Source organism: Myotis brandtii, unplaced genomic scaffold, assembly GCF_000412655.1.
Source record: "Myotis brandtii unplaced genomic scaffold, ASM41265v1 scaffold931, whole genome shotgun sequence".
Classification (NCBI taxonomy): domain Eukaryota; kingdom Metazoa; phylum Chordata; class Mammalia; order Chiroptera; family Vespertilionidae; genus Myotis; species Myotis brandtii.
In genome coordinates this window covers 2,355,427-2,367,439 of record NW_005371843.1, presented here as the reverse complement: position 1 = coordinate 2,367,439, position 12,013 = coordinate 2,355,427, and the positions used below count along the sequence as shown (strand labels likewise).

General features: G+C 41.6%; 1 protein-coding gene across 1 annotated transcript in view; it reads left to right on the top strand.

The window, feature by feature from the left end:
* SNTB1 (syntrophin, beta 1 (dystrophin-associated protein A1, 59kDa, basic component 1)) overlaps positions 1-12,013 on the top strand; it is a gene marked incomplete at its 5' end in the record, with an annotated part of 197,402 nt that overhangs the window by 154,327 nt on the left and 31,062 nt on the right. Inside the window, one exon of the mRNA XM_014533034.1 lies at positions 9,074-9,244. Coding sequence (XP_014388520.1) covers positions 9,074-9,244 — 171 coding nt within the window. The remainder of the gene's footprint in view (positions 1-9,073; positions 9,245-12,013) is intronic.

The window sequence follows — 12,013 nt, the reverse complement described above, 5'->3', positions numbered from 1 at the left end:
TAGAAAAATCATGCTGTCTTATATCTCCCCTGAAATAAAAAAATCCCTCCACACCAGAGAGGTGCTTTATGGACTATGAAATAGGGAGGAAAAGTCGAAATGTTTAGAGAGTCAGGTAATAGCTTTTATTACCAAAGAGAAGCTAAGTTCCTGATCTGCTGTTGAGTAACTGTAGTCTGAAGACCTTCAGATATGGCCATGGGACACTGACCACGACGACGTTGGTGACATTTCAAGGCAGTGCTGTACCATCTTGTGTTTTTTTTGTGTGTGTTGTTGTTGTTTTTTGCCCCAGGAGACAGCACTCAGAGCCATGGTACAAAAGGGCATGCTGCTCTGGCCTTGGAAGCAATTTTTCAAAAGATAGTTGTACACAAAAGTTGCACCAGCACATTCCTGGAGATATAGTGTGCCAGAGAAGGAATTGTCCCTAATATTTTACTGTACCCAGAGTTCCTGGCACTGTGACTGGCTCCTAGTTCCAGGCAGATTGGTTGAACTGGTTAAGGAGTTAAGAAAAATGACTGTAAACGCATGCATGCTACTAAAGATAGCTATTTCACATCTAACAAGGCACCTCTCTTAAACTTGTTAAAAAATGCCTCATTTTAGAGATGAGGAAGGAAATGGAGGCAAAGCAAGGGTAAATAAATGGCTTTGCATGATACTGCACTGCTCTCCTCAGCACTTAGGTTTTCTGGGAAAGAACAGTGCCCACACGATGCCATGGATAAACAGTGGACGCCGAGCCCGGAGGACTCAGTTCTGATCCTCCCTCTGCTCTTGTGAGCTCTTTCTTCTTCGGTGACCCACCGAGAGTCTCTGAGCTCCTGCATCCATCCCAGTCAGTGGTAGTAATGATGCATGTGAAAGCACATTGTAAACTGTAGAGCCCCATATACTAGTAAATGAAAGCCATTATTATTAACTTTTTAATTCTATTGGTTTAAGCCAGCGAGTTTGTGGTCACTGGTTACAGTAGCTATAGGAAGCTAATGTTATACCTTTCACAATTTGGAGGGATTGCTTACCTTTTTTTTTAAATGTTTCTCACTGGATACTAAGCTCCTGGGGGTGGGGACCTTGTTTGTCTTTGCTGCTGTGTCCATTGCATTTGGTTGGATGCTTGGCACAGAGTCAATGTCTATTAAGTGATTCTGCAGCTAATGCCACGTTGGAGAAGCATTTTGGAAGAGATTCATGGAAGAGAAGAGATGGCATAAAGTAGGGGAGAGCCCTTCAGAGAAGGGGTGTTGTTATGAGCAAGCGTGCTAAGGTGAAAATGAAGTATTGGCATGAGGTTTGGGGGAACCAATGGAAAAAAAGGCCAGATGAGCTCTGAGTTCCCATTGAGAATCAAGGAGACTCTCCCTGGTGGGGTGACACAAAGTCAGATTGAGGAGGACTTTGAAAACCATGAGGAGAGGCAGGTAGGAGTGGAGAGGGATGTAATGAAAGTTGGATGGCTTTAGACTGGTGTGCAGATGGGTCACCCAGTGGGTAGTTATAAGCACCAGGAAAGTGACGCCCCCCCCCAAAAAAGAGAAGGGTTTAGTTTGGGGAACTAATAAGTTTGAATTAGAATTTTTCAAATTCTAATGAAGAATTTTGCTGTTGGAAACTCTTTTAATTCCAGCATGCAATGTATTTTCTGTTAGAAAGTTGTGTAAATTTTAGTTTGAATTATTTAGTATGTAAATAGGTAGAACCACAACTTTCTCAGGACTTTAGGGTTCTACTGGTCTTAAGCCTTGGGGTTCTGCCTGATGGACACACGGGTTCATTCCTGGCGGGGGTTGTGCCCTGCTGCCATGGCTGAGGCTCAGCAAGACAGGCCTTTCCAGGCTGCAGGGATCAGCAGCTTAGCGGGCAGTGCCTCCTCCCATGGTGGTGCTCCCAAACTCTTGCTTTGTGTAATTAGCTGATGACTTATGTCCTCATTAAGGGAGCTTACCAGTCAAAATGGTGATTAATCAGCAAAGTCATTATTTAGGATCTTTCTTCGTGGTTCTGTTGTGAAGTCTGTTCATTTTTTTCACTGGTTTGCCTGAAAATTGCTGTCTAGTAAAAATGTTCATTTGGCAAAAACCCTGGCTATCAAACAAGCATGTGCACAACACACATGTTTAGAAAAATCCATTACACTACTTGTGGGAGGCAGATTAATGTGTGTCATCCTGTCCCCCCCTCCCCCGCCCCTGCAAATTGCACTACTTTTCTATAACTGCGATAACGAATTACCACAAACTTCAAATTTAAAGTTTGAAATAATTCAGAAATGTCAAAATCATTGACAGTTGATACATGAAGATATGAGCTCTTTAGAAGAGACCTTCCCCCACTTTGTAAGTGGCAAAAGAGTAAAGGCTCATTAAAGACTCAACAATAGAGAATTGGGTAAAATAAACAGTGAAAGTCCTCCCTCCCTCCCTGCTTGGTCCCATCCTAAGGAAGAACCCCCTTGAACAGTTGGGCAGTTCCCCCTTTCCAGACCAGGACTGTTTTGTATTTGTGAACTTGGGCCAGCTCTAAAAATACACTCCCCAGATGGCTTCCAAGATGAGATGATTTATGGGATTAGGAAAAACCCCTGTCCAATGTGCCCTCTCCCCAAATAATTCTCTCATCATGCCATTTTATGGCTGAAATTCCATCATTAGCAATTTATTTCTTTGGCTTAATGTTTTGTCCCTTCTTAAGATGCAAATACCTCCTACAAGACTAACCCTTAAAGTTCTAACAACCCTTATAAGAATGAGTTTATTTAAATTGCGATTCCCTCCCCCTGCTCCCTTATCTCATCACCTGCTTTGTTTATTATCACAATTTTGTAATCATGTGTTTGTTTCCTTGAAGTTTTGGCCTGTCTCTACCATAGACTCTAAGTTCCATGAGCACAGGGACCTTGCACCTTTTTCACTACCCAGTTCCTGGGATACAATGACAAAGAATGTGCCCAATAAATATTTGATTGGATAAAAGATTTTGAAAGAATGGAATCAGATGTAAGACCTACAGGGGCTGGGACATAATGGAAGGCAAAAGAAATGTGGTGTGCAAGGCCGAAGCTGCCTCCCAGGCCTGCTCTTCAGCTGGTGCATGGGGCTTAGGATCTGGGGCTTGCATCCTGAGGGCTTTTGCGTCCATTGATAGCTGTGCTGGTTGTTAAATATTTTACCTATCACTCCTGGTGTCCACAGTGAAGCTTTCCTGACCTCACAGTTCTCTTAATTAGCCTCCCTGTGAATCAAAACTCTCTAGATCTGATTTGGATTTTTTTATAGTCTGAGAAGATAGAAAATCAAAGAAAGAGAGATCTGTTTTGAACAGGGGTTGTGTGTGTGTGTGTGTGTGTGTGTGCGTGCTAAACGTTTTTCCTCCCTCTTTTTTCATTTTAACAGCTGTATAAACATTTACCCCAAAAAAGTCATGGGAACAGGGTGTGGGCGAAGGATCATGTACAAAGGAATCTGCTGTTTGCAGAAATATTTAGAGAAAGCCAGGAATATCCATGCACCTGTTATTCCAGGTGTGTGCATGACATTCACTGACCATGTTAACACTTGCCTGTAATGGCATTTACCGCAAAGGGGATTTCAGAGTTTAGAACAGCAAAGCCTCCAGAGTAGGAGAAAGTGAACTTGACTCGGCAGATTCCTGTATAAGCCCCATGATGAGTGGCAGCAGTTAGCACAGTTTGTAATTGAATATTTAATTGTTTAATGATTTATGTACCGTCTGTCCCCTCTTCCAGCCTGTATGATCCATCTGGGAGTGCTGTCCTGTTCTGCTTCTCACAACATGCCCAGCTCCTAGCACAGTGCTTGGCGTATAGCACATGCTCAAAACATATTTGCCACAGGTGTGAATACATATTACCTCATTTAGTTGGGATGGCCTGGTCTAGTAATGTGAATGGATTTTTAAAAATTGCTCAGCTTCTTAGTTTGACATAGGTCTGTTTATATACTGAGTAGCTTTCTGCCTTAAAAAAAATCTATGTTCATAAATGACTTAGTTTTTCTCATGAATGGGATCAACTGTAGATCATTAGTGACTATTAATAAAAGCAGTAGAAAAAGATTATCTCCTAATATTCTCTTTATGAGAAAGCAGTACAATTAAACTCAAGTAATATACTTTTTTCACTTGTTTCATCATCATCATCATCGCCATCATCTTCAACTAAACAATCTCTTTTTCAATTTAATTTAATGAGAATGGATCTTTGCAGCCACTGAGACCAAAATGCTTGCATATTAAGGAGATCATTTCCTTTAACCTAAGTCACACCCCTTTGCACACAATAAGGATGAAAGAAGAACTGAGTGTTTATGTGGGTGGAAAGAAAAGGGTGCAGACAGGACTGTGTAGGACACTTGGGGACCAAAGCTGGAAAGGACCTCAAAATTTGTTGGATGTAAGATTAGTTTGAGGCAAAAGAAAAGGCCAGAAGGAATGCCTTTATAGACCCCTAAAGCAGGGCAATTTTTGGCAACAGTTACAGTACATCTACAAGCCGTTGTGTTGTCCTGGTTAGTGTGTTTTCTATCCTAAACCTTCCACTCCCCACATTGTGAGTTTAAGCCAGAGTTATTCTTAGATGCCCCTTCCTGGCGGAGAGTGAGGATGTCTCAGAGTTGCTATGCATCTCTGGCAAATCTATGGAAAAAAGCAGGCATGCATTGCCTTTGATCATCAGGTCTTAGGATGGATTAGAAAGAAAGAGACTATAAGGAAAAAGGTCACCAATTCTCCAAGAGTGAAAAGGTGGCGATGGAGTCGACTAAATCTAACAGTTAGGCAATTGAAAAGCCCATAAGAGGATGCTGTAGGAAGAAGCAAAACTGTTGGATGTGCAAGATGAAAAGACAGGAAGCATGTTTTTGAGGAGTTTGGAATAGCTAATTTTCAGAACTTACTGATAATCCAGGGAATGAGGAAAATCCCAGAGAGCAGTGTCTGAGGATCCATGATGCTCAGTGTCAGGCAGGTTAGGGTGTGTGTTTGTGTGTTACCTGCAGAGGCTTTCTTTAGGGAAGTATAGTGCCTTGCAGACAACCTTTTCCATAGAATTAAAGGTGCTGTCCATGTGTTGTTGAAACCTGGGATTAGCACAGGGGTAGCAGGGATCAGACTTGGTTGAGGATGTGCTGATAGGACAGTGAATGTCATTTCATATATGACTAGAGGTCTGGTGCACAGATTCGTGTACCAGTGGGGTCCTGTGGCCTGGCCTGCACCCTCTTGCAATCCGGGACCCCTGGGGGGATATTGGAGAGCTGGTTTCAGCCCGATCCCCACAGGCCAGGCCAAGGGACCCCAACAAATCTGTGCACCAGGCCTCTAGTATGAATATAAGATCTTTGGTTAATCTCTTCGCACGCTCTCCCTCCCCACTTCCCTCTGAGATTCATCAGTCTGTTCCATGTTTCCATGCCTTTGGTTTCCGCTCCTGCATTGAGCGTCTGCCCCCTGGTGGTCAGTGCACATCATAGCTACTGGCCAGTCGGCCGGTCAGCTGGTCACTTAGGCTTTTATATAGAGAGATGAGCTCTGCAAGGCAAGAGGGAGAGTGAGGATTTCAGGAACCCTTACTAATAAAGTAGAAGCTTTTACAACATGTACTCCTATTAACACTCTTTATAATGCTTCCTACTTTTCTTATGTTACCTCATTTGATTCTCAGTTATCCTGTGAATTAGATACTGTTATCTACTTAAATAAGGCCAACATGAGGCACTGGTAGAAATTGGAGGACAGGAACAGGGAGAAACTAAGGTGTTTTCTCCCCCACTCTGTAGTTAGATTCTTGTTTTGTTGTTGTTTTGTTTTGTTGTTGTTAATTCTCCCTGGATGGTTTTTTTCCCATTGATTTTAGAGAGAGTGGAAGGGATGGAAGGAAGAGGGAGAGAGAGAGAAACATCGATGTGAGAGAGACACGTTGATTGGTTGCCTCCCACATGCATCCCATCCAGCAACTGGAATTGAACCTGCAACCCACGTATGTGCCCTTGACTGGGAATAAAACCTTTGGTGCGCAGGCTGACACTCTAACCATAGCCCCAGCCCAATACTGGTTAGGGCTGCAGTTAGAGTCTTAATAGTTAGTGTACATTACCAGTTACATAAATCTGAAGTAAGATCTCATACTTCATTAGAATGAGGGTAATTTTATATGAAACCTGTTATTAAAAGCCCTTGCATAGGCCCTTTCATCCAGAAAACATTCATATTTGGAAAGATTCCAAGTCTGGCATGGTACCACACTGGAAACAGTGCCTTCCTATGTCTCATTTAATTCTACTGAGCTTTCATAGGATGTTCAAATGTCCTTGGAATTTTTCTTATGGTTCTTTTAAGGATCACAAAAAGAACATGCTGGCCGCAAATATGTTCACTGCATAAGGAAAATCTGAGGGAGAAAACATAAAGTTAGAGAGAGGAGAAAAACCACATGTCATGCTATGTTTTCACAGCTACTTTTCTATTTAGAAATAACATTTCTAGTGCTTCCTTTTTGGAAACTACAAAGAGCACACAAGCAGACATGAAGGAGACCTCTTTCCAGTGTCAGAGGTACCTGTACATCTGATCCAACCAAATGAGTGTGAACTTGGATATGTAAGTGAGCCCAGTGGGGTGCAGGTGGAATGGACGTCTATGTTGGAATTATTGGGGGAGGGTGTATATGACAGATAAGCTGGAGCTCAGAAATATAATTGTTTAACTGGAAGTATTGTCACCCCTAATACTTTTGGAGGTTTTTTTTATGAAAAGAAGGAGAAATAGATATTGGGTGGGCGGCTAGCAGTTATTCTCATTATAGTACAAGCAGATACAACAAAAATTATGGTACATTAACTACTAGATTTCGGAAAAACTACTCTGCAGTAGTAAAATGTCCAGGGATATAACATTAGCAAGACATGAGGAGGGGAAAATCCCCAAGCAGAGCCTGTCTTAGGGTTAGGTTTACTTGGGCAGATACACCTTTATTCAGCTCAGCTCATTCCAACAGCAAACATTTATCATAGTATTGCAAACACTGAGTAAATGGTTAAAAAAATAAAGGGCTATGATGCAGTGTCAGAATGAGTTATGTGGGCCAGGGGATCCCAAAGCAGGCTGTGCATCAGTCTCCAGAAGTTACAAAAATAGAGATCAGTAGTCTCAGTCCCTAGATGTCAGAATTCAGTGGATTGGGGATTCAAGAATCTGGTGTGTGTGTGTGTGTGTGTGTGTGTGTGTGTGTGTGTGTGTATTTCATTGATTTTTAGAGAGAGGGGTAAGGTGGGGAGGAGGGAGGGAGGGAGAGAGAGAGAGAGAGTGAGAGAGAGAGAAATGGATGTGAGAGAGAAACTTGAATCATTTGCCTCCCACACGCACCCTGACTGGGTCTGGGCATTGAACCCACAATCTAGGCATGTGCCCTGACCTGGAATTGAACCTGGGACCTTTTTGGTGTACGGGACAATGCTCCAAGCAACTGAGCCACACTGGCCAAGGCCAAGACTGTGTTTTTAATTAGTGCCCCATTGATACTGAGGCAGGAAATCCAAGAGGGTTCATCTTTGAAAATCACTGGTAGAAAACGAGGGCTGTGTATATTCTGAGTGTGTTGACGGCTACTAACACTTACTGCAGATATTCTCAAATAGTATGCACGAGACTTACCCAGGGCCCTTGCTAGACATGCAGATTCCTGGTGCCATCTCCAGCACTTTTGCATGCATGGATTCTAGGAGTGAAAGACATCTGAATTTGTAACTAGCAGCCCAGCTGATTCTGAAGCAGACCAAATTGCAAAAATCTGTGATATGCAGATCAAACTTTGAGAAAGACTGATTTTTAAGAACTTACTCTTTGCCAGGCATTGTGCTACAATCTGTTTATGCACATTGTCTGATTCCATCTTCCTGATAGTCACAGGAGAGAGACTTTTATCGCCCCCATTATACAGATAGGAAAGGGAAGCATGGAGGAGATAAGTAATTTATTCAAGATCATACTGTGAATAGCTGAGCTGTAGACTTGCAGACTACAACTGTCTGACAAGATTTATGGAAGGCATTTGAACTAAAGTAAGATAAGTGGATTTTGGAATTTGTCACTTGGTACTTTGATGCACAAATTTTGAGATTTCTCTAAAATGAATTCTATTTTGCCTGGCCAGTGTAGCTCAGTGGTTGAGCATTGACCTATGAACCAGGAGGACAAATGGTTCAATTCCTGGTCAGGGTATAAGCCTGGGTTGCAGGCTTGATCCCAGGTGTGGGGCGTGCAGGAGGCAGCCAATCAATGATTCTCATCATTGATGTTTCTATCTCTCGCTCCCTCTCCCTTCCTCTCTAAAATCAATAGAAACATATTTTAAAAATAAATAAATAAAATGAATTCTATTTTTGCTTTTTAGCTAAAGAACTTGAATAGATCCAACTGAAAGCAATCATGTTATTTCACATAAAATAAATAAATAAAATGAATTCTATTTTTGCTTTTTGTTTTTTAGCTATAGAACTTGAATAGATCCAACTGAAAGCAAACATGTTGATATTTCACACAGTAAATAGTATTACGATGTCTCACATAACTGAACAGCTGGTAGACAAGGCCATGGCTCCGAAAATGCTGATGTGGGGTTGAGGCTGGACTCTCCAACAACTTCTTCCTTCAAAGAACTCTTGGCTTTCTCCTCTGAAAAGTAAATAAAATGAGAAATCAACAAGGAAACCGCAGATACACCCAGTGAAAACAAAAATAGAGGACATGAAGCAGAGACCTTTTTTAAAGAACTTGCTCCCTTTGCATTTAGTGATAATGTCAATCTTTCAAAAGATAACTGTTTACAAAATTATGAACTTCTGCTGCATATCAGCATCCCATTAAAGGGCGTTAGAGGAGTAAAGCCTGTAAGTCACAGATAACTTGTTTACCAAACTGGGACTGTAATTGAAATGGCCCTTTGGAGTTAATAAAAGTATGAAATAGCTTTTCCCACCAGACTGAGAGGCGTCTAATGTAATCATTCGTGAGTGTCACCGATTAGAAGCAGCCTTTCTCCTATTTTTAGAAGCTGAATATGGACAACTCCTACCTCGTGACGGGAACAGGAAGTTGGAGCCATGGGTGCGTGAAGAGTGTCCACGAGGGAGCACATAGGTCGCAGGCCTCTGGGCCCTTTAAGCAACACCAGTTAGATAAGTTAACAGTGTTTATTGGAGACCTAAGGCACCTAGATATGACTTAGGTCCTTCATAGTTCTGTCAGAATCCCCTGAGCACCCTCGATCCCAGGCATTGTGCAGGTACTGGGCATAACTGGATAAAATACGGAACCATGAATGTAGGAAGGACTGTGCACTGTTTGCCTTTAGGATGCATGTCCCAAATTGCAAATTCTTTGTTGTTCCCAAATAAACCCATTTTGATGGAGAAATATCTGGCTGTCTATTTGTCTAAGGTCAACAGAAGAAATAAGTAAGGGGGTGGGAATGGGTAACATGTTAGGGGGAGAGGATTATTATGGAGACTTTGTCATTTGTAAGAGCTGTTTCAAGAACATTGAGAGTCCCTACGTCTTAAAGCCACCGAACATGAATTTTCTCCAATAAACTTCAGTTTTCCAAGAAAAATCACTAACCTACATCTTTTTCTGACCCTTCACTTGTATCACCTGCTCTAGATGTCCACTTTCTTTGGTATCCACTTTTCATATAGGGACAAAAATGGTATTCCTTCAAGGGAGCCACTAGCTAGGCTACTATGAGTCACACACACACACACACACACACACACACACACACACACGCATACACACAGAGTTTTGAGCAATTTATGTCACACTTGCACTTCAGCAGAATGTTGGGGCCTTTGAGATACTAGGGACTCCTCCAAGCCCTGCATGTTAGACCTGTGACTGCCTCTGCGGCCCCTGAGTTTGCGTGTGCTGTGTATTTGTCAAGAGGGTAGGTGCTCATTATTTCACAGCATTCTGGCAGTCGGCGGGCCATGCCTGTCTGGCAGGTGTCTTTTCCTTGGTTCCCATATTGTTTACTTTTTAAATTTTTCATGATAGAAAGATTGACATAAAAGAAAAGAAAAAACATGAATGAACCTCCAGTTTTAATAATTGTCCATATTTTGTCCATCTTGTTTTCTCCATCTACCATATTTGGGTGAAGGGGTGGGTGGGAGAGAGCATGCTGGAGATTTTAAGAGAAAATGCCAAACTTCAAATTACTTCACTCCCTACATTATTTTTAAACTCATATCAGATGCCAACTGAGGCAGGTAGAGGAATGAATGCCCCTTCCTCCAAAGATGCCCATGCCCCAGTCCTCAGAAAGTGTGGATATGTTGCCTTACACGATAAAAGGAACTTCCCAGTTGTAATCAAGTTAAGCATCTTGAGATGGTGAAGTTACCTGGTTATCTGGGTGGGCCCAGTTTAATCACATGGGTCTTAATAATAGGGAGGCAGGAGGATCGGAGTCAAGAGTAGGTGATGAAGTGACAGAAACAGCGGGAGAAAGGCAATGTGATGTGGGGCCATGAGCTAAGGAATAAATGCAGGCAGCTTCTAGAAGCCAGAAAAGTCAAGGAAATGGATGCTCCCCTATAGCCCCCAAAAGGAAGAAGCCCTCCCAACACCTTGATTTGAGGACTTCTGACCTCCAGACTGTAAGGGAATAAACACCACTATATTTGTGGGGATTTCTTAGAGCAGTGATGGCGAACCTTTTGAGCTCGGCGTGTCAGCATTTTGAAAAACCCTAACTTAACTCTGGTGCCGTGTCACATATAGAAATTTTTTGATATTTGCAACCATAGTAAAACAAAGACTTATATTTTTGATATTTATTTTATATATTTAAATGCCATTTAACAAAGAAAAATCAACCAAAAAAATGAGTTCACGTGTCACCTCTGACATGTGTGTCATAGGTTCACCATCACTGTCTTAGAGCATCAATAGGAAACTAATACACTAACTTTTAAAAATAGGGGAATTGCCCTGGTTGGGGTGCTCAGTTGATTGGAGCATTATCCTATACACCAAAAAGTTGCAGGTTTGATTCCTGGTGAAGGCACATACCTAGGTTGTGGGTTCAGTCCTAGTCAGGGTGAGTATAGGAGGCAACTGATCGATATTTCTTTCTTTCTCTCTCTCCCTTCCTCTCTAAAAATCAACAAAAACTTATCCTGGATTGAGGATGAAAATAAATAAATAAATAATGGGAGGAATTCACATTAAATGTAGATTCCTGGATTTCTTTGAGAAAGTGGAGATTTGTCAATGCTGTGCCCACAATCTTCCCTGGTAATGACAGGGTCATGATAAGCTAATGCCGAAAAGAAGCTACCTCAAAGTGGGATTTTTTTTTCCTTATATCTAGTCCTCTGAATTTGTGACTTCCTGTCTAGAATATATATGATTAATATAGCCACTATAACATTGCTGAAAGCATGTGTTTTGAATCTAGTGGTTTCTAAGCCATGGAAAGGTCAGGAGCCACTTAACTTCCTAGTGATGTAAATATCTAGAAAAGTTTACTAGTTACAAATACCTAAACACACTCTCATACCTATATATGCCACTTGCTATGATGGTGAGTTTGTGATTCTACAATTAGAAAGGTCTGCATTGTACAATTGGTGTTGACTGTTGAGGTTTCTTTTGCAAACTTAATATTATTTTTGAAGAATGATGCTTAATATTATTTTGAAGAATGTGTTGACATTGAAATAACTGGTTCCAGTCAAAGTTAATGGATCAGATCTGACTAGGTAAGTAAGATAGGCACTTTGGGAGGATCATTTATAGCTTCCCCAGTCTTATTTAATGAGCTGGAAAAGTAATTTACTGGGTTTTAATGTAGAGCCTGGAAAAGATGTACTCCAAATCTCGCAAACACTTTATGCCTTGAGACCATAGCTTAGTCACCTTGTGGGGTCTGGAACATTGCCTCCCTTAACAATTCATTTGGGTCTCTTGAAGATGCTGTTGTTCT